Below are 22,408 nucleotides of genomic sequence, written 5' to 3'. Positions count from 1 at the left end.
GCTTTTTTGTTTGTTTTTTTAAAATTCCTCTCTGTACTTACAAAGAAGCACCCTCCGTTTAAATTTCTATCACCATTAATTTAGTCTACAACGAAACTGCACTGTAAGTAACACTTGAAGCTCCCAAGAACTCCCTCTTTTTATTAGTCTCGCATCGCCCTCCCAACACACACACATGCATGTTCCCTTTCCATATCGCATTTCTCTCTTCACACCAAAACACGATGGAGATAACAGTCATATCAGCCCAAGGACTCAAGAAAACATCATCAGGCCCTTTCTCTCACCGTCTAAGACCCTTCATCACCATCACCGCATACCCGCCGAACCCACACAACAGTAATGAGAAGTGTCAAATGTACAGAACAAGAGTCGATGATCAAGGAGGAGTAAATCCGACATGGGGTGATAAGTTTCATGTCCCTATAGACATGGCCTTCTTTCAGAATCGGTATTCTTGTATTTATCTCCATCTCTACACAAAAAGGCTCATCACGGGCCAAGTCCAACTTGGTTGGTGCCAGGTTCCAGTTACTGATATTGGGTTTCTGCCTGAGGGTTCAGTAAGGTACCTGAGTTACCGGATACTGGCTAGAGATGGTACAAGGACTCCTGGAGTTGTCAATCTTGCTATAAGGTTAACATGTTTACAACAGGTTGCCGTTCTTCCAGATTCAAGAGCTTCCGACGAGTGCAAAACCGTGATCGGTATTCCGGTGACAATGTTTTCGCACACCAGCATTTGTCAATGAAAGTAAGGTGTTCCTTGATTATATGATAGTTGGGGACGTTTTTCTGGTTCAAGAGAGATATAAGGGATACACAAAGCTTAGTTCGGTAACCTTCTTCAATGAAGTAAATTGGAGTCAAGCATCTCGATCCGGTTTTTTCAGTTATTAATTGAGGAGAGGGAGTTTCCCTATATATTATGTAGCTCAAGATTCTTTAAGCCTTCGATGAAGAAAAAGAAAAGCAAAACCAACAAACAAGCAGTGGTTTAAAAGTCTGGAGCTGCTACACCCTAGGAAGTTCCATAAAACCCATCCCACTCCTCGTAGAGTTTGGGGTTTCGCTTGTTTGTTTGTATCGTTGTAAATTGGACTAGCTTTTACTGTTCGAATCCCATGTCTAAATATGGACAAATGGACAATCATTGTGGTGTTTGTTGCATCTTTCATTTTGTGTGATTGTCGTTATAAACGAGTGATTTTTCCTGGAATTTGTCTAGTTGACCTGGTTGACTACTCTTGCTGATTCATTTTTACACTACCGTCCATTTAAATTTCCTTCTTTCACTCCGTTTTTGGTGATATACAGATGTTAAAAATAAATTAAAAAAATAAAAAACTTTAAAAACACGAACCAGGGTAACAAAGTCATGGAATCGGTGCCAATGCGGCGCCGCGATACCCTTTTCTAACACCTGCACCATTAATCCATTAATGCTAAAAAACCAAAGATTAGAAAAAGTCAAGACAGATCATGATGTTTAAATTTCTCACTATAATGACAGCTTTTTAATATACAACTGAGTGACTGTTTTTATATTTTGAAAATATTTTGAAAAAAATTTAAAATTTTTATTTTTTTATTTTAAATTAATATTTTTAAAAAATAAAAAATATTATTTTAATATATTTTTAAATAAAAAATATTTTAACAAACCACAACTAAACTCCCCCAGCGTGCCGATTTACTTCTTATAAATGAACAAACCACAACTAAACTCCCTCAGCGTGCCGATTTACTTCTTATAAATGACAGCTGTTAAAGTTGATGGGACCGCTCGCTATGATCTCTTGCAAACCAATTATCAATCAATCAGCTGGTCTACTCTTTTTACACTAATTGCAATTCAATGTTTCGTTCAGTTCAATCCAGACCAAGCTTTAAATCTACCTTTTTCAAGTAAATTCACCAGGACGACCGGCTTTAAACTATAGATAGAAGTGTCAGTGGGTTCCAATGTGCGTTCCCGTGCTCCGATTGTGACAGGCTTAACTAGGGAGCATGATTTGCGTAAACAGATAGACAAATCCAACTGTTCTTATTGTAGCAAAAGCTTTCATTGTGATAGGGAGAGACTAATCAACAGTTGCAGACATTGACATTGACATTGACATTTCCACGAAGGCCCTTCTAAGACTTCACTCGCCTGCCTAGAAGTGACTTCGTTGAAGTTACAGAGACAAGCGTTGAATCATAAACTGCTAGCTCTAGCTGTACGAACCATTACCGGCTCGAACAGGCTCGGAAGAAAAAAAATACAAAGACCCTGAGGGGGGAGCGGGCGTGGGGTGGGGTTTGGGGGGATGGCGCTCAAACAAATTCCCATGACTACGGGGGACAGCAGCAAGTCGTTTCCATAACTGAACATATCCGTCTTGCCTAGGAAGTAGCTGGTTGATCATAGTTGATTTACACACAAATATATATGGTGCAGAATTTTCCAATGACTTGCAAAATAAACTCCAACTAGTTCTGTTGAAGTCGACACCACAAATAAAGATAACAAAATACCAAGAGGCAGCACTGTCACCGGGCCACATCCCTGATTTCAGATGTTGCTGCTTGAAGTTTCTTCCTTATTGATTTGAAACTGCTTTGGCCATTTTTCGGCCAATGAAATGAGGTACTTCGCTTAAGAAGATCTGGTATAAGAGGTGATCCAAAATTTGAATCCCTTGATGAAGTGTCATCATACTCTGCCAAAACACAAACCAAAATTCTAAAACACCTTAATCGCATGTAACGGCAATACTACATATAACCACGCTCTCGGCTTATTCTGATTTGCGCTTAATTAAAATTTCTAGCGGAATGCCATGAGTTACAAGATAAAGAATTTTTCCTAGCATGATCATAATGCTGAGAAACAGCCAAATGGGCAACACAGATCTTTACTCCAATTCCCCCCATCAAATACAGAGAAAGGGAATGGAAAGCAATGAGAAAAATTGACAGTGTTGTTCTGGTTAATGACATTTAGAAAGCTACTTTTCTCAGTTCCAGCAAGTGAAGGGTAACACATATTTCATTCTTGTTGCCCACCATTAAATAGCCAAGAAAATAAGATTCCATCCAACAATGAACTATCATGAAATAACAGTTCATGTTAGAAGCAGATGCACCAACTGCAGTGAGACTTATGATTTGCCTCGATACAAGGAATGAACATGACAAAGTTCCAGAGTTGACAGGGAAACCTAAAACCATTGTAATTTATTTTGTAGGAAGACGGTACTGCTTATCTACAGGCTGAATTTTTTCTAAGCCTATCAGAGGGCAAGTAGTAGGAAGCAAAACTCATTCAGTGTAGGGAGTCATTTTTCCTGCCCCACAATTAGACCCCCAGGTACATGTACAGCCTTAAGGAAGTAGACAAGACATAATATCCACAAAAGCAAGGGCCATCAAGATTGCCTCTGTATACGAGTGTGTATACAAGCATGCAAGTGCAAGTTTGTTTCAACTGTTTTTTTTATTATCCTTGAGATTAAGGTTAGAAAAGTTAGGATGGCTAAACACAGGAAGACGTGACATAACTGATGAGAACCTGAAAAGGATTTTAGATATTTTTATATTCAAAAGGAATTGCACGGGTATTGGCCTTCTATTTATTTTTGTTATTTCTACTCGTTTCTTTGGTGCCATATATGAACCAGCATATGTTATGTTTTGAATCGGCTTTGAATGAAACTACACTTTCTCAGCTCTGTCTCCCTATCATTGGTGTTTCTCCCTCTTCTCTCTTCTCATTTTGCGGCTGTTTCCAAAGAAACATTAAGGAAATACCAAATATCATACTGCAGTCACATTGAAAGGAAATATACCTGAAGACATGGGAAGTTCATATTGCTGTTTTAAGAATTTAGAGGCTTCTCTGTCTTTCTTGTGGCATAGCACTCGCACTAAAGTATGAGCATCATCCAAGCCCACGTGACCATATTTATGAGAATCCACTCTCATTGATATGTTTTCACTTGCATTCATCAGCATGCGAATAACTGTTTCAGTCTGCCAAAAGAAAAATTGTGAAACTTCCATTTCCAACATTTGGTTATGGAATATCAACCACTTAGGAGCTTCAAACCTTGAGGGAAAATAAGCCAAGTATTTGTTGGGCAAATTTCGCTTCTTGCTCAACCAAGGAACGAGGAAGGCCTTCTCCTTCAGCAACAAAGAATTCCTAGAGAGTAGTGATTGATATATCAGCAAGCAACCCAGGTTGAAATAGCTAGGGGCTAAATTTCAAGCACCAGGGCAACACAAAGGTCATAATATCAAGCAGGCCAAAATGAATTCACTATCATAGTTGCATCAAATGTTTAATTATTTGGGAAAACTTCCTCCAGACTATCAATATGTGAATCAAGAACAATTTTCAATACAAAATTGGTGATAAGCGACTTTCTCTAACTTCAATTTTTTGTTTGTTGCTTTGGAAGTATCAAGTAAAAAGGAAGTGATTTTTTAAACACCCAAAGTTCTGCCATAGATTAAATTCATAATGTATGAACATGTCAGAAAATGGAGGGGGGGAGAGAGAGAGAGAGACCTTCAATACATTAAGGTCATCTTCCATCATTGTGATATCTGAATCAGAAAATGCACGAGAAGGACCTCCATCCAGCAATACCCACACATAACCCTCCTGAAAAATGCACACGCATTTAAGCTACTAAGAAAGGTGAATCAACGAGTTACACGTAAGATAGGAGCTTACCAACGATGCACGACAGATGCTTAAAACCACAAGGTCTCTGAGAGTATCATCAATCAAACCACATATATGATCAAGAACCTACATCAGAGTCACTTCAGTTGAGAGAATGACTTTCACTGAGAAACAAAGCTCCATGATAAAGTTTCATAAAATACTAACAGAAGGTACATGCACACACATGGACATGACTCACAAAATCAATGTGTGGGAAAGAGTGAGAATGTGCATCCATATCTTACAGTATCAACACGAGGAAGACAACTTTCCAAGCGAGAACTTCCAACATCGCCACGATATAAATGAAAGAGGAATTGATCTCTCAGATCCCAAAACACAACTCTTGCTCCTAGAGGTTGCCAAGTGACATTTAGAAATTAAGGCTACTTCTCATACAACTTGAAATGCCAAGTAAATAGAAGGACATAGATGCAACAAGATAAAAGATAAAGGTCCAGAGATCTCATCATAACACAAAAACGAGGCAGATAAAATTAGAGAAGATGAGTCGAATAATGTTACCCTAGCATCTAATATCATACACGGACAAATATTGCCTTCCATTTAACAATAAAGTCAGCAACACAGCATTACTCAGAAAGCTTCACCTGAAGTTTTTGAACATGCAGATAAAGTTCCATTGCATACTTTGTCCAGTCATGGGATTTTCAGCCTGCCAGTTTCCCCGGTTTCATATATGGTCTCAAATCATATGTAGATAATAGGAAGTTGGGAATACATGATGGCCTGACCTTGGAAGGATGAGTACAGCCTCATCCTGACCTCCTATTAATTTTAGCATGTACATGCAATTTACCCATACACATTCAAAATGCTTTTTGGCATGTGTAAAAATGAGCAAGGTAAAAATAACACAAGTCAGACACGGCATCACAGTTAGAATTTGCATGCTGTGTTAATATGTTTCAAACAAATACAATCATTCTAGCTATCACCTTGCTTGCTTGCACTCCGGCAGTCATATAGCAGCTGGTGGCAGAAAAACTCTAATCCACAAATAGATGTGGCAAATTCATAATAGATCCTAGCTCACCAGTAAAGTCACACAATTTTCTGATAGCATCTGTTGTGGTGTCCCTGATTATGTGACATGTGGTGGCGAACAGCGCATCAACTGCTTCACTGCTTGTTAGCAAACTCCTCTCTTCCAGGACCTCTTCTTTCGCTGCATTAAAAAAAATCATCCATAAGAGAGCACAATTTATGCACATGCATGCATCTCCTACTTCTATGTATGGTTTCTTCATGGTTAAAGCTATAATCCCCACCATCACACCCATTTTAATCACTGTAGATCCAGCTACTGCTGCTGCTCTGCTGCTATAGTTACCACTGCTACAGTTATTATTCCAGCTAGTACCACTGTAGTTACAGCTGTTGCTGCTATACTCACCACTATCATACTACTACTATTACTATGAAACTTAACTTACTTTGTCTTTGGTCAAGAGATGGTCTAATGAGTCCCCATGATTTTCTAATTCCATCTTCTAGAATGGAAACTTGTTTCTGAATATACTGCATGATGAAACAAAATAGTGCAAAGAAGTCAGTTTATTAACCAATGTAACAAGTGTTGTTTCTAAACCACATGAGTAGAGATGTTAATGTTTCAACATAAAAAAATAGGTAACAGATTATGGACAAGAAAAACAGATAACGCATCTCTTATATCAAGACAAATTTGTATATCACAGTAACTAGAACATCTAAAAATATTTGTCTATAGGCCCAAGCAAAGCAATCAGGCAAGCATGAATTGTCTGGCCTGAGTTGAAATTTCTTAACCCAAACTCAACCATGGTGAGGCTAAAAGATTCAGGCCCCAGTAAGACAAGCCCAGAAGATATGTTGCATGTAAATTTCATTTTAGTTTAGAGTGTACAAAAAATGCCCCTCATTGATTAACCATAGTAAGAGTCAGGAAAAAAAGACAATTCCTTATCGTGATACTGTTTTCAGTTTTGGAACTTATAGTCCCCCTGGGACATGAACTATCTATGTAGGAATCTGGACTGCTTTTCAAACAAGAAAAATATAATTGAATTGGTCATTTTCAGTCTCTTGATCCAATCAAACCTAGCCTTAAATAACCAAATGCAGCTCGAAATAATTAATCTCAAGTTGATTCTATAGCCCGAATGAAAAAGAATATGTTAAAACACCCCGGGCTGAATCTTGGTTGACCCCAAGCAAGCCTAGCCTTATTAATAATCCTAATATTAGAGCAGTAATTCATGAGGTGTTCTTTAATTATATGCTACAATTGCCAGCATGTGTTTGAAAACGGGGGAAAAATGAGCATTATGAAAATTTATAATATACCTATGTAAGACAGTACATACAAAAACATATTTATTAAACTAGGGAGAGTGGATGGATAACAGAACAAACTGAATGATGGTACAAAATTATTGGACAAAAAAACACTGAAATTTTTCATAATTATTGCACAAGAAAATGCATACAACACCGCATGTAAATCACCCACAAGCTTCCCATTAGTGTTGCCATGTGAATGTGAGGTTAGATTCATTGTTCCAACACTCTCAAAATAAAATGCAAGGAAGTATTAATTATATTTGATTCTTATTGGGGGTTCCAAACTTGTTCTAAAGTTTCATATCATGCATGTATATTATAAGGTTTTAAAACATCAGTTCCTTGAATATCTACTCTCAAACTCCAAAATGTCTCTTTTGTTTCTCCGTCAAAAGAAAAAAGAGAAGAAATTGTTATATGTACCACTTCAACTAGGCATGCAAAGCAATAAAAAAAGAGTATGCTTGACCATAATAAATTGAAATGCTTACTTGAAGAGTGTTCAACCTGATGCAGAGTTTTGGTATAGTCAATTCATTCAACTTACGAGCAACATTCTCATCCAAAAGCGTACCAACCACCAAACTTCTCTTTATCATTGGAATAACAGTCTCTGTATAGCGAGTTATAGGAGGAGCTGATGGATAGAGATGGTTTTTCTCAACTGCACATTAGAGATATTATGATCAATGCCTTGGCTTAAACCGGGATTCCAGGTTCAATTCACATTAATAGCAATCAGTAATGACTTCTTAAGAACCCATTAAAAAAAACAGATACATGCTTCATGCTGGAATAGACACGCCGTAAATCCAAAAATACCTCCTCGCACCCCCACTAGAAAAACACATTTTTGGCCAAAAGTAAATAAAGTGAATATAATACCTAATTGATTGAGCATTTTCATCAAATAGGCATCCAAGCTGTGAAAAATCACAGATAGCAGGGCTTGTAAATGTGTAATATCCATAGGAAGATTGAAGCCAAATAATTGATCCACAGTCTGCACGTTAAATTAGGTGCATGAAGAAAAACAAGACTCCAACCTATAGTGAAAATATACATATTTAATAAACGAATAAGAAAAGTAACAAGAACAAGAATAGATGCTGTTGTACAAGGGCATGAAGTGTATCAAGGTCCTTGTGGCAGGCTGTTAGCTTCAATAAATAGGAAGGAACGACCCCTAGAATATTACAAGAAACAGTCTCAGCGCAAGGGTACCATGCCAGCAAACTGCAACTTCCTCATAGAGCACCCTCCATTTAACTTATATAAAATGCTATGGGGAAGAAACACTGCTGGATAGCTTTTTGCAACCACAAAACTGTTTATAATCAAACTGTCTCAAAAGCACGCATACCTCCTCTATAATCCTAAAAACTTCAACTATTGATGCCGCATGTCTCTGATGATATGATAAAGGCTCCCAATCCTGCATAAGCCCATCAAAAAACATGGTTCAATAATTCTCCTGAAACATTTATTTACATACCAATTCAAAATGTCCCTGAAAAAGAGAATTCACATATGTAACTGACATGGGATGCTAAAATCATTCCATGGAATAAGTTTTCATTGTTGAAACTAGTTAAAAATGAAAAAGATCTTCTGTCTTTCCTGAACTCACTATCAGCAGTGGCAGTATGTCAATCAATCACCAATTCTCAAATCAGAACCCAAACCAATATGTACCGAACAAAGAAAATAATAAACGGATAAATGTACTTAAGACACTAATTTAAAACCAGAGATCCCAACAAAAATGTTCTTCCCATACTTTTAACACCAATCTAGTTGAGCCTCATGTTTTCCTTCTCATTCTTTTCTCTGAAAATCAGTATGGATTTTCTGGGAAAAACTCTCTATGGAACATCAAACATGGAAAATCTTCAATCAATCGAGTTTTCAAAACCATGTTCAAGTTATTCACTAAATGTCACAAATACACTCCTCACAGTTATCCCATGCAGATCTTATCAAATTCTATAAAGCAACGCATTGCATGTTGTTTTGTATCTCCACCAACCACCATTGCAATTATTTCAATTCATTCAGTAAGATGTTGTGCATAAAATAACAGGCGGAATCACACATTATTTACTCCTAATGTTCTCTTCCTACCTCCTCTTCTTCCTCCTAGTTTTAAATTGATTTTAACAAGATGGATACATCAGCCAAATTACACTCCCATTTTCATATAACATCTTTGTAAAGCAGTATCAAACTAACCTCAATATCAAAAGCACGTCCAGTCCATTCTAAGATATGAGAATGCTGAGAAATCACCCAATCAAGAATGAATGGTTTCGAAATTTCTTCAATCTGAAATGGAAGGACAATAAAAATGTGACATGGTATCGAATTAGACTAAAATGCACAAAGTAACTCATAAAAAGTTCTGTAACAATGCAAACCATGCTAAGAACATGCTATCAACTTCTTTCAATTTTAGCTCCGAAACACATTCATGTTGGACAATCATTTGGGGACCAACACTGTCAGTTCCATAGACGATACAAAGTTTAGGGGAAAAAAAAGGGATTCTGCTCTATGTTAGCAAATTTCTGAACCATGCAATCCATGTCACGCCATCATTGATCCACAGTGAACCAAATGAGGTCCAGTTTGGATGGATGATGGGACATGATTTCAGCATCATCTTCTGATGCCTACATCATTTCCTAAACAGGACATGTACCACGTCAAATATCTTCCTCCAATCCATTACACAAATAGGTTGGAGATATACAAATAACCATACCTTGTGAATGAGGCTTATCGACAGTGCAAAATCACTCTAATTAAGAAATGCAATATAGAGTCGCTAAAAAGTTAGAAGTTAAACATATAGTAACCTGATAGTGTTTGAAATCTTGATTGAAAGAATTAGGCAACTTATTGGCTTCCAAAGCAGAAGCATATAGCTTAGTCAGGTACTGATCCAACATATAAGCAGCTGGAAGCACTGATCTAGCATCTCCAGAAATAGATGACACTCCCTTGAGGAAAGGTTTCTGCATTAATGAAAACAGAAGGTAGAATTTGAAAAGGTATACCAGCTGCAACTATATTGAAATGACTTCAAAATCTAAAACAAAAACGAACCAGTCTTTCCCCATAAAATTGGTGCAATCGCACAACTGATATAGTCACAGACTCAGGACACCAGCAACATAACACTGGGTGAAACACATTGAACTCTGTCTCAGCAATCAACTTCAGTTCTTTAGCAAGCTGAGCCAGGGGATGTATCCTTTCTATTTTAGACTCAAAATCCACCTTACTTGCTACCTGGCAACATTAACCCAGTAACTTTGTCCAAATCTATGAAATAATAACTAAAAAAATTTAAGATTGATATATAACTTTAGGTAGCATTGTCTACCCGAATGAGTGTGGAATGAAAGCAGGTATAATAAATGAAATCATAAACATGACTCACCTTCCTGAATGCAGCTTCAGTGGACTTTTTGACATAGGATTTAAGTTTTCTAGAAGCTTTAGCATCCAAAGCATTTAATTTCATCAACTGTAGACGTTAAAGCTTTTCATATGAGTATAGTCAAGGTTAGCCCAACTGTCCTCTCTATAATATCAGAAAAACTACATTCAACCATGATTTTCCGTAGAACATAACATCCCACAAGAATTGATGATGGCAACAAAAAATTTCTGTTCTTTTTTCATTCACAAACCTTTTCTTCAAGAACAATTAGTGAGGGTCAGGAAGGAAAAGAGAACCCATTCACGCCTATTTCAGGGGTTAGCAGATAGATTGGCAAATACTTAATCTTTGAGCCAAGATTACAAACTGGCAAAGCCACAAGAAGCAGTTTCTTAGTCCAGCCAAATATCAACTCAGGATAGGTCATGGGTCCAATAAGATTAGGGGCTACTCTGAAATTATGGAAAGAAACCATCCCCGAAAGTCTCAGAGTAAAAATCCAGTATACACAGAAAGTTGGAAAAGAGTCAAAGGTCAGTTAAAAAAAATTTTGGTAATTCAGAAAGAATTTTAAATGATCACTTGAATACTTTGGGGAGACAAGAAAAGGTTTCCAACAATTTATAGAGAACCAACTACTCGAATCAGTAAACAAAAAAAAACATGGTACATGTGCAATTGTAACAGGAGAAAAGCAGTCAAAAAGGGAATGCTAAGTAAGAATACTCAAACGTCATCATACTTCTCCTGTTACAATTGCACATGTAACAAGGTAGAATTACTAATGTGGATGCAACACAGAAAGCATCAAATTTAGAAGGTCTTAATAACATCTAAGGCAATAAAGTTAAATCATCCAATAACCAAATGCTCATCCATATAGTTCCCACTGCAGTAATTTCTCACCTTCAGATCACCAGGTTCATCAGAAGCAAGAACCCCTACTGCTGACACCAAGGATATTATCATTCGAAAGTTACAAGGTTTCTGAAATAAAACAACAATCTCCTTCAGCAAGAAAATCCAGCATTGCGGGCAGATTCACAGGTTATAGCAGGAAGTTCCCATGGATACAACAACTTTAGGAAGGTTAACAGAGGAGAGTATGAGACCAAGTGATCACATTAGTCCAAAAAATTTATTATATCAGTAAAACAGAAGGGCTCAATTGCACTTTATTCCTTCACAGATCTGATCTATCACAAAAATAATAAAGGACTTAACTGCACCTGTTCCATCATGGAGCTAATCCAAATTTCTTTGAAACCACTTTTTAACTCTTACAATTTAATTCCATTGTAATCAGCAAAAACTTATTTACACATTTTGTGATTTTGACTTTTCTAGCCTTCCCAACCAAATCTAGACACTTCAGCATATTCATACTTGTATCCACCCCCCCCCTCCCCACCAGCCCACACCCCAGAGAGAAGATCGAGCCTTTCCCAAGAGATATACCAGCCTTGCAAAAGTGCATGCATGTTGCATACTAATCACATCAGCGGAAGAAATGAATAAAGATCTAGATATCTTTTCTTCCATGTCTCATAGCAAATCATCTCATTACACCTAACTTATAGCCATGCGCTATCAAGATGAAAAAAGTCTATATGAACTTCCAAAATCCTTAAAGGCCTTAATCATTCATTATTGAGCACCGAAATCCCATGCTAGTGCTTCTATCATAAATGATGATATTCATTCACGTAATACTTCTATTAAAATCTCTTGATAATTTTTCTTATTCATAGATTATGATTTTTGGACTTGTACAAGTTGGAAAAAGTACGACATATTTTATGATGATACTTTTGACATTTTTGTGATCCCAAATAGACAGGATTTTGAAAATTTGAGGTCAGTGATAGCTGATGGATTTAAGGTGAGAAAAATTGATATATCTGTTGAGTGCTGCCATTATTTCAAGAAAAAACAATTAAGGCATAATGTTGTGTGAGACTGAATTAAAAATTTCAAGTGGCAAAAATGGGAAGGGACCAATTTTTATCATAACAATTTGGGCAGCACTAAAATACTTACAAAAGTATATGTTTCAATTCAAATTTGCGGGGAATACTTACAAGCTTTGGAACTGTGAGGGTGTAAATATTTGCAGAGCCAGAAAAAAAAATAGATTCAAGACCAGCAATCCAACAGCCAAAATGATACAGCAAAGTTACTGAAGGCTTGCAACTAACCTGACTGAAATGTGAATGATAATCTTGCAGTTTATAGTCACACCACATGCTTATTGAGACGAAAATAGACTGCAACAGATGCAACTTCAAGTGACTGCCATTGCATTGTTTTGTACATACTAGGCTATTCATATACTGCTCCTTCCTGTCATCTTCTTCAGTAGATATGACCTTTTGCAAGTGAAGAACTGCATTTTCTAATAGCATACTCCCACCTGTTCTAACAAACTTCAATATGAAATTTGCATTACAATGAATCCCAAGGGAAATTATGTCTAAAATAAAGCATGGTTTTACCATCACAGCAAGCTACAGTTAAGGAAACTTCATAGTGAAAGATTGGATAAGAACCTTTGTAATAGTAATTACTACTGAGGGAAAATAAAAGCAGAATATGTTACCATACTGAATACGAAATTCAGTAAGGGGTGAGTGCTGTGGAACAATTGAAGACTCAGATTGATTACACAGAAAGAGAAGCAGCTGATGTGACACAAAGCCAAAAAGAAAGGTCCACTAGAAATATCCCGTATCAAATGTTTTATGCATCAAGTAAAAATAGTTCTGAAGCAGTGTTTTCACATTTCAATTACCCAAGACCATAAGACCAGAAAATAGTGTTCATTCACATAGAAATTGAAGAATACAGCCGCATGATTAAAATTAATAAACCTTATATTATACTTTCAGTGTGCAATATACCTGTTGAAAAAGGACCCACCCATATAATGCATCATGCATTGCTTCAGTAATGCCTAAAGTAGACCAGGTTAATTTTATAAGCAGTAGCATTTCATCAGCTTCCTGATAAAATAAAGAGCAGAAAAATTAGCATTGGCCAAAATAAGACAAAATGACATCACAAAAGCTGTTTTACTAAACTCAGGCAATAAAGAAACTACCTCTATGAGCTGATCTTCATCAAGAACATCAAATAACCCAAACAGTAATTTCTGATAAAGTCTAATGTTCACGTGATAGATGGCAGTCCAATAGAAGGTTTCACCTTGAATACCAAATTGTGCAGGCAAGGATGATAGTTTAACAGCCACCTGTCTAATAGATGCTACAACTGCAACACGTTCAGAAGCAGACATCATGGTATCCCATTCCTACAGTATCGAGAAAACCATTTAAATGAAAAATCAGAAAAACTCAAAGCAATAAATTCGTTCAGTAGTCAGAATTTTTGTGATTCAAATGTCAAAAAACCACCATACCTTCTCATCTCTGATTTTAGCAACATAGCTTCTGATGGTTAGATGTTCATTTGTTGTACCAGCAGCAGAACATAGAAGTTCTTCTAAAATGTTTGCCTGCAAAAAAATAAAGCAAACACCACAGTAATTTCAAAGATTAAAGAACACCGGATTTTTTTGGGTCCAACTAGACAACAAGCCCAATAATAAGTTCGCAATATGGATAGAAACTACAAAAAGACACCATAACATAGAGTCCAGTGCCATATTCCGTGCACTTGCTTGTATAAAGGGTTTGAACATTCCATGTAAAAAACACCAGTAATTTCAAAGCTTAAAGAACACCAGAATTTTTTGTGTCCAACTAAACAACAAGCCCAATAATAAGTTCAGAATATGATTAGAAACTACAAAAAACACCTTAACATTGGTGTACATATTCCATGCACTTGCTTGTATAAAGGGTTTGAATATTCACCATAAATTTAGTATAACAAATTCACTGACCGCAATTTTTTACAGGGAAACACAAAGATCCTATCTGTCCTTAACACACACCCATACTACACCAGGAGGTCACCATAACAAAACACAGTCTGGATCTGAGAAGCTGACACATATGGGAATCAGAATTTCTGTTCCATTTAATAATTTTCCTGCAGTCTAGGGCCAAGCTTGGACTGTCAAAGCTAAGTCCAAGATCAAAATGGCTAGTCATCATGGTACCAAAAGTGCAGATTGGCTCCAACCAAAGCATGGCTACACCATAATAAAAGTGCCCTCCCTTAAAGTTTACAGGAAGTCAAAGCCAATCAAACACGTTCTGTGTAATCAAGGACACAACTCCATTAGTGCATCCACATTATGCAAAACTCGCCTCACACTCAAGGCCAGCCTGCTGATGTGTAATTGATGTTTTCATGGTGCACATCTAAACAATGGCAAATGCCCATTTGATTCACAAACTAGGGCAATGAAGTTCTTCGAACTTCAAGCAAAATTTCTACAGGGAAGGAATACATAATAAAATGGATACCTAAAGTTGATCTTTACCTGCCTACTCTTCCATTGCATATATGATCTTTCATTAAGAAAATCAGACTTGAAAGTTCCATTCAAAAGCCCAAGAGCAATATGGGTAAGATCAATTTGTCCACTCATTTTCCTTGCTGCCAACTGCATCAAATTCCGCCTAGTGCATGCATCCATTGCTTCTGAAATCTAGTAAAGAAGCACTAATTACTCCAGAGATTTAACCAGCAATTAAACATTGACAGCAAGCACAAGTATGCAAGCAACAAACACTATCAGGCTAGTAATCCTTAATTGATTAAAAACAAGACTGTGATATCATAATTAGCCACTTCAAAACCATCAATCCTGACAAGCAATGATACTAGATTAAAGAAGCATTTATTGCTTTCTCAATCCCTCCTTCCTTTCTCTCTCTTTTTTTTCTTTTAAGGTGTGGGGGAATCATGAGTGAGAATAACTTCTAAATGGTGGTTTTCGATTTAATACCTAGCACCTGAATTTAGAGATTGCATAGGCTAAAAGATAGTAATTAGAACTCAGCATACAAAAACTTAGCTTCCTAAAAACAAAGTAACACCGATCTAATGACCTCACCATGTATATTGATGCTCTAACGTGACAATTTAAGTTGAAATCTATGACCTGTCTTTATCCAACATCTTGGGAGACATTTCATTGTCAGATAATTTTTACAGTTAAAATGCAGAGTTAAAATTCGAAAATATATTTAGCGTGTTGATACATGTACATGGTCACAGATTAACTATATTACGAATGTTTGTTGAGAAATGATGGTGTTATAATACCAGATCTAAAAAACTCTTTCTCTTGAATTCACTAAGTAGCATTGAGTTGGAGAAGACTATTTGTATCACGAAAAAATTTCCATATAACATATTATTAAGGAATTACATATAACACAATCCTATAACTTGCCTGCATCTGAACACGGACAATGTCCATTAGTTCTGACTTTCTTCCAACAGACTGAGATTGTGATTGCATTTTATCCCTTTTACTTTTCAACCCTGACAAAAATTTAGAAGTCTTTTCCTTCCTTCTATCCTCAACTGAATTTGCTTCAACCCTATTACAGGAAGAACGCAAATATGAAATGAGAAAGAAACTGGGAGAATGAGAGGCGTTAAAGTCCACAATATATCAAGCATTGGAGATGCTAATGTGTGCAAGAATGTAAAAATGCAAGACACAAACGTTATCAAGACATGCACGAGCACAAGCAAACACAATCATGCAGAGAGAGAGAATACCCAGAAAAAAATATAGATGCAAGCAAAAGCTCGTAGGCTGATTCCCGCAAGTCGTCATCAGACAATCCTTCAAAAAACCTGAGATTATGTATCAGTGTCCTCAAAACACTATGAAAGTATATTTTTCATGTGAAATCTTTGAAACAGGGAATTAGTTGATGAAACTAAAACCTAACTGCAAGCATTTTTTTTTTCTCGTCAAGATTTCCACCTATAATTGACAAATGTAAAACCTAAACTATCCAACCCATACCTGTCTTTAGGCTAGGTAATCCAAGTGAAGGAATTGGAAATTCAGAGTTCTCTAAGGGGCTGGTAGGTGCATTTGTCGCCGGTTCATATCCAGGACCGCTGTCATCCCCAGACGTAGTGGCCTTCTCAACATGTACACGATCCATTTGACTTGATAAACATGATGTATCAGCCGCTTGTTTAGCATACAGAGGAGGAGGCGCACGCCTAGGGGGAGAACCAGCTGACTCTGGTTCGGAAACAAGAAAATAGGAGCTCCTCGTTTGAGAATGTATCTGCAGCTAAAAAGAAACGATTTGTTATTGTAGTTTCCAGAAATTAATCATCACAAAGAAGGAAGGATCCAAAAACTCTTCGATTAGCAAAACAACTAGCATTTATAATTCTATCATCTCCGTGCCACGTATCACGACATTTTATTTTTTGAACAGTAAATAACATCAAAGAAAAAATCGGCATTAAATGAACTCAGGAGCTTAATCTCTTTAATTACAGTGACAGGATAAGCAGATTCATCCGAGTACTTGTTAGTCGCTTCAGTAACATCAACGACTCCACCTGCTAAGAACAACACAGTTCATTTTTAATTATGCCCCGGTTTTCTCGGCAACCAAATAGAAAGTAAAGAGTAATAATACCTGATTTAACGCAGTGGATGATATAATCGGCGCTAAGAGAATCAAAATCGAGATTGGAGAGTGAATTAGTAGGACCAGATGGAGTACGGAGCTCTTTGATCAAACCTGACGATAACAGAAACTCAATCAGCTTTCGGCGATCGCGACGGTAGTGATGTAACAGCGTAGCTTGCTGCTCCATTTTATGCCCATACAACTAGGTACGAATAGTCTAAAACTTTCGAAAGATTGGGTTAGGTTACGAGCATTAGCGTTATTGCTAGGCTAGCTGAGGAACAAGAGTGGGAGCCGTAGAAACGAGAGGGGGGGTTGTGTGCGTGCGTGTTTTATTTATTTATAAAGAGAAAAGGAATATTTCGGGGGGCGCGAAAAGACGACGGTAAAAAGACATTTGCACCTTCCACAGAGATGCTTTTCTGCTTCTCTCCGTTTTTAATTTTAAAACCTAATTCATCTCCTGCGGTTCAAGCCCGTATCAGCCGAAAACGATTGCCTGTACTCCGCCCTACATGAGCCCACGTCCAGAAAAGGGCTGCATCCCAATATCATGAAAAATGAAACTAAAATGATTGAAAAAAAAATCGATGAACCCAAAAAAATTAACTAGACATGCAGTTTGGATGGCGAAGCACATCTAGAATAGTTTTTTTATTTTTTTGAAGGGTGGATACTACATTGCCTGTTTTTTTTATATTTTGATTATAGATTTTTTTTATATTTTGATTATAGTAGTTCAAAAATCAAAAAAAGTTTTTTATTTAAAAAACTCATTTTTTAACTAATATTTTTACTCAAAAAAATTAAAAGATATTTTAGATATCTTGATAAACATATTCATTACCTTGAAAAACTATATAAAAATCTGAAAATAAAAATTTTTTTGAACTCAAATATATTGATTTAGATAATTTAAAGGTGGAAAGTATCTAAGTGAAACTTCCTCGTTAAGTAAAACATGTCGATATCAAGATCAACTATTTTGATATTCAAAATAAGTATCAATAATTTATTTCTCTCTCTTATTAGAATCTAGGACTTTATCTCTCCTCTCTTATAATAGGGACTTGAAAATAAAGAAACTAAAGTTTGAACCACGATTGATTTTAAGGGGAAAAAAATCAAAAAATGGTAAGATTCAATTTTTATAATTCAAAAAATGTAGGGACTAAAGTGAATATTTCACCAATAAAAATAAAGAAACTAAAGTTTGAACCACAATTGATTTGATTTTAAGGGGAAAAAATCAAAAAATGGTAAGATCCAATTTTTATAATTCAAAAAGTGTAGGGACTAAAGTGAATATTTCACCAAAAAAATTGAAAATGTCATTCATCTCTTCCATGTTTTTTACTTTGGTTCCTTGTCTTTTAATTTTTTTCTTCCTGAAAAAGTTCAACTTAATTAGCCTTCAATTAGATCTTTACATGATAATTTTTTTTAAAAAAAAAAGGAAAAAAATCATCATAGACACGGTGAATCGATAGTTCCTATTAGTATGTGAATAGAATGCATGGTGGAACAATATTTCCCTCATGTATTTTGAAGTATTGTTAACTAGTTATTTGACTTGTACTCTACCATGAGTCAGATATATTTTTTCAACAAAAGAAATTTAATATGCAGGCTTTTCCAAAGTGTTTTCTTACATTAAAAAAATATAAGTAAGAACAAAACATTTATGCATGCTTCTAATTAAATAAATCAAGAATTGTGTCAAGAATTTTTTTTAAAAAAAAAGGTCATCAACAATAACTAAAGATGAAACTGAAAAAATCAAAAACAATTGTAGATCAATAAATTTAATCTTGTAATACAAGTCATTTACCCGGTTGTGTTTAATAATTTTTTTATTAAAATTATTTTTTAATTAATCAAATGATAATATAAATAAATACACATATGAAATTGACCAAATAGAATAAAATGAACAAATATTATACAAGGTTATACATATTATAAATAATATAAATATAAGAATTATTTTAAAAAAAATTAAAAATATATCAATTAAAAAAATTAAAAAAAAAAAGGTTAAGAGCTCCTAAGCTTGACAAGTCATACCAAAACACCTGACCCATTTAAAAGGGGCTCGCATGAAGGGGCTTTATTTTTTTAATTGGTAATGATATTGATGACATGTAAGCCACATCAAAGTGTCTGAACCATTTAAAAAGGGCTCGCATGAGGGGACCTTCTTCCACCCCAAGTTTTTTGAAAAAAAAAAAGTCAAAAAATATGTTATCTATTTTTTTTTAGATTTTAACCATCATAATGGCTAAAATCATGTTGATGGTTTTTTAATCTAGAAACTCATTTTAACACAAAAACACTTAAAACAACTCTAGACATCAATATAAACTCATCAATGACCTTAAAAATCTAAAAAATAAATTGCAAAAATCCTAAATTAACCCGAAACCAAAGTTTTTCCCAAGATTAGATCTAGTTTTTTTTTTTGTAAGAAAATTCTAAGGTGAAAAAACATATAAGTGGAACTTATATCATCAAATGAAACTCATTAACACAAAAATCGACCATTTTAATGGCTAGAATTAGTGTCGATGTTGACTTTCTCTCTCTACTATTGAAATTCAATGACTTTGTCTCTCTTCTCTCTAACCAATAACTTAAAAATAAGATAAATAAAGTTTTTAACTCAAATTAATTCTTTTTTTAAGTTTAAAAAACTAGAGGGACCAATATTTATAATAAGAAAAGATGAAGTTCACAACGAACATTATACCCAAAGTTCAAAAAAGATATTCATTTCCTTCTATTTTTTTTGGTCATGTATCTCTTAATATTAACCTGTCACAATAAATTAAATTAGCCTATGATATGGTCCTATAAAAGCAAAATAAAAAAAAAGTATAGGAATGAAAAACAAATTGAGAATAGTTAGTCCATGATATTTTGTAAAGGAATTTACAATGCAATTTACATAATAAATCCCTCATGCATTTTATATTTTGTTATAACTAGACAACGCACTGATATTATATCATGAATAGGTTTTCAAGTTAAATTTTAACAAAGTAAAAGCGGACATGACATCAATATTAAAGATGTGTTTTCCAGTATTATAATTTTTTAATTAAAGAACAAAACGATGATGTATATACTTAACAAAATGAAATTAAAAATATATGAATTGATAAATTAAAAAATAGTTGTAAACTAATCAAATACTAAAGCAAGAAGTCAATCTCTAAAAAGTAAAAGATAGATATAAAAGCAAATATTTTGCTTTGGCTATTTTTGTTATCTTATATGTTTACTTCTATTTATCTTAAAGGTTAATAATGATTGCCATATGCAAGTGGTTTTTATTCTAATAAACTCATTATGTATATACAACTTATTTATCTAAAAATTAATAGAAAAAATTTTAAAAGCAATTATAGTAATATTTTTGAAGTATTATGAACTTATAGAAACAATTCAAAAGATTAATTAATACTTAGAAAATTTAAATTTAATATTTTAAAAAATAAAAAAAGGTTATTGATTAAAATTAATTTAAAAAACAATTAATGAAAATATAACAAAATTGGGCCACACCCTTGGCTTGAAATAAAAAAAAAAAAACTTTAGGCCTACATGCCTAGCTAAATTTCTCTTTTTTTTTAAAAAAAAAGAAACAATACTTAAAATACAATATATTTACAAAAAACCAAAATCTAGTCCAATAAAACCAAAAGCAATATGTTTTCGGACATGATCAAGAGTTTTTATTTTTGTGAACAAACATGAAATTGTAGATAATTTACTTCAACATCTACAATTTCACAATTTTATATATATAACAAACCAATTAAAAAAATATATGGAAATTTAAATGGAATTTAGAGCAATCTATCAAACATAAACATGATTAATTTAATTATAGATAAAATTTATACAAAAAACTTGAGGGATAATTATGAAAGACATTTTATAGTTTGATTACTTTTTCACTTTTAAAAAACTACACTTTACATCATAGGTCAAATAAAAATATAAAAAAATAAAAAATAAAATTATCCTTATATATAATAAATGAGAAATAATATATCACACTTGCACTCTATATTTTATCTTTTACTGTTTTGTCTCTCCTAAAAATCATAATCTCTATCTTCATTGGTTACAAAAATCAATGCTAGAATTTATTTGTTAAACACTTTTGTTCTTGATAAAATTGAACTAAGACCCACCTCAACTGAGAAAGAATTCTTCTTGAAAAATGTAGTAGAGAACAAGTTGTATGCAAAGGTGCTTTCAAGGTTTAATGAAGGAGTTGGAAGGCCCGAATCTTCTCATTGAATTAAATCTTTTAAGAAAGACCCTATCTGTACCAAGCCAAAATTTCTCACCAATTTAATTCCTTTTCTATACCAAACCCATTTTAGAATTCTTTCTTCTTTTTTTGTGCCAAACCTATTCTAGTTTAACCAGAAGGTACTAATTAAACCTAACCTTATGTTGTCGTTTATTACTCATAAACAGATACCAGGATGGAGAAGAGCAAAGCAGAATGGTAATGAGGTATTAGGAAAAAATATTGATACTTCTTAGACTATTAGGGTTTCTTGGGCGATTAAGTTTTCTTAAACAGTTTAGGGTTTACTATAAATACATAATATATAACCCAATTTTTGATATAGTGAAAAATAAAAGCTTTTCGTTCTTATGGATGTAGACACATTGCAGAAACATGTTAAATCTTGTGTTCTTTTATGGTTTCTTTTCTATTACAATATCCATTAATAATTGTTACAGGTTTTTCATAATAATTGGTCATAACCTGTTCATGATGTCAATTATTTCTTCTGCATAACTCTACGTGAGCAAGTTTGATGGATCAAGCAATTTTGGATTATGGTAGAGGAGGGTGAAAGATATGTTAATGTAGCAAGGTATGATGAAAACGTTATACGGACAACAACCGAAAGGCGTGGATGATATAGATTAGCATGAACTAGAAGTGAGGGTTGTGGCAAATATCAGGCTTTGTCAAAATGATGATATGATGTATATATCATGGATGAGGAATCACCGATGATAATTTTTGGTAAAACTGAAAAATTGATAAATATCCAAGTCATTGTTGAACAAACTTTATCTTAGATAGAAATTTTCTAGTTTTAAAATGTAAAAGAGTATATATTTGAATTAGTATATCAATCTATTCAATCATATTGTTAGCAATTTAAAGCAAATTGATGTGAGGTTTATTAACAAAGACAAGGTGCTAATATTATTGAATTCCCTGCATGCTTCTCTTACATATGGAAATTAGTTATAAATCTTATGTAGGGA

General features: G+C 34.5%; 2 protein-coding genes across 9 annotated transcripts; one reads left to right on the top strand and one right to left on the bottom strand.

Annotated features, from left to right (window-relative positions):
• The first annotated feature begins 224 nt into the window (after positions 1 to 224).
• LOC105129128 (BON1-associated protein 2-like) lies at positions 225 to 752 on the top strand. Its single transcript, XM_011031071.1, has one exon. It carries the CDS (start codon positions 225 to 227, stop codon positions 750 to 752), a length of 528 nt encoding a protein of 175 aa, XP_011029373.1.
• A 1,274-nt stretch (positions 753 to 2,026) lies between these two features.
• LOC105129017 (DNA topoisomerase 4 subunit B (DUF810)) lies at positions 2,027 to 17,466 on the bottom strand. 8 transcript variants are annotated; one of them, XM_011030906.1, is made up of 26 exons: positions 17,108 to 17,466; positions 16,963 to 17,030; positions 16,469 to 16,750; positions 16,218 to 16,294; positions 15,883 to 16,033; positions 14,965 to 15,132; positions 13,933 to 14,028; positions 13,615 to 13,824; positions 13,415 to 13,516; positions 12,713 to 12,940; positions 11,421 to 11,501; positions 10,512 to 10,598; positions 10,175 to 10,360; positions 9,925 to 10,083; positions 9,299 to 9,391; positions 8,430 to 8,501; positions 7,952 to 8,069; positions 7,558 to 7,730; positions 6,178 to 6,262; positions 5,778 to 5,909; positions 4,966 to 5,072; positions 4,727 to 4,804; positions 4,559 to 4,654; positions 4,094 to 4,189; positions 3,834 to 4,017; positions 2,027 to 2,705 (listed from the first exon to the last, which is right to left on the bottom strand). In XM_011030906.1, the coding sequence occupies exons 1-26, from the start codon at positions 17,286 to 17,288 to the stop codon at positions 2,536 to 2,538; spliced, it is 3,480 nt and encodes a 1,159-aa protein (XP_011029208.1). In that variant the 5' UTR covers positions 17,289 to 17,466; the 3' UTR covers positions 2,027 to 2,535. The 8 variants fall into 8 exon arrangements, with proteins under 8 accessions (XP_011029208.1, XP_011029209.1, XP_011029212.1 ...); XM_011030907.1 differs by having other exon boundaries at positions 16,963 to 17,027; XM_011030910.1 differs by having other exon boundaries at positions 16,218 to 16,284; positions 16,471 to 16,750; positions 17,108 to 17,465.
• Between the last annotated feature and the right edge of the window lie 4,942 nt (positions 17,467 to 22,408).

The sequence above is a fragment of the Populus euphratica genome, unplaced genomic scaffold (genome assembly GCF_000495115.2).
Source record: "Populus euphratica unplaced genomic scaffold, PopEup_1.0 scaffold48.1, whole genome shotgun sequence".
Classification (NCBI taxonomy): domain Eukaryota; kingdom Viridiplantae; phylum Streptophyta; class Magnoliopsida; order Malpighiales; family Salicaceae; genus Populus; species Populus euphratica.
This window is presented reverse-complemented; position numbering and strand designations above follow the sequence as displayed.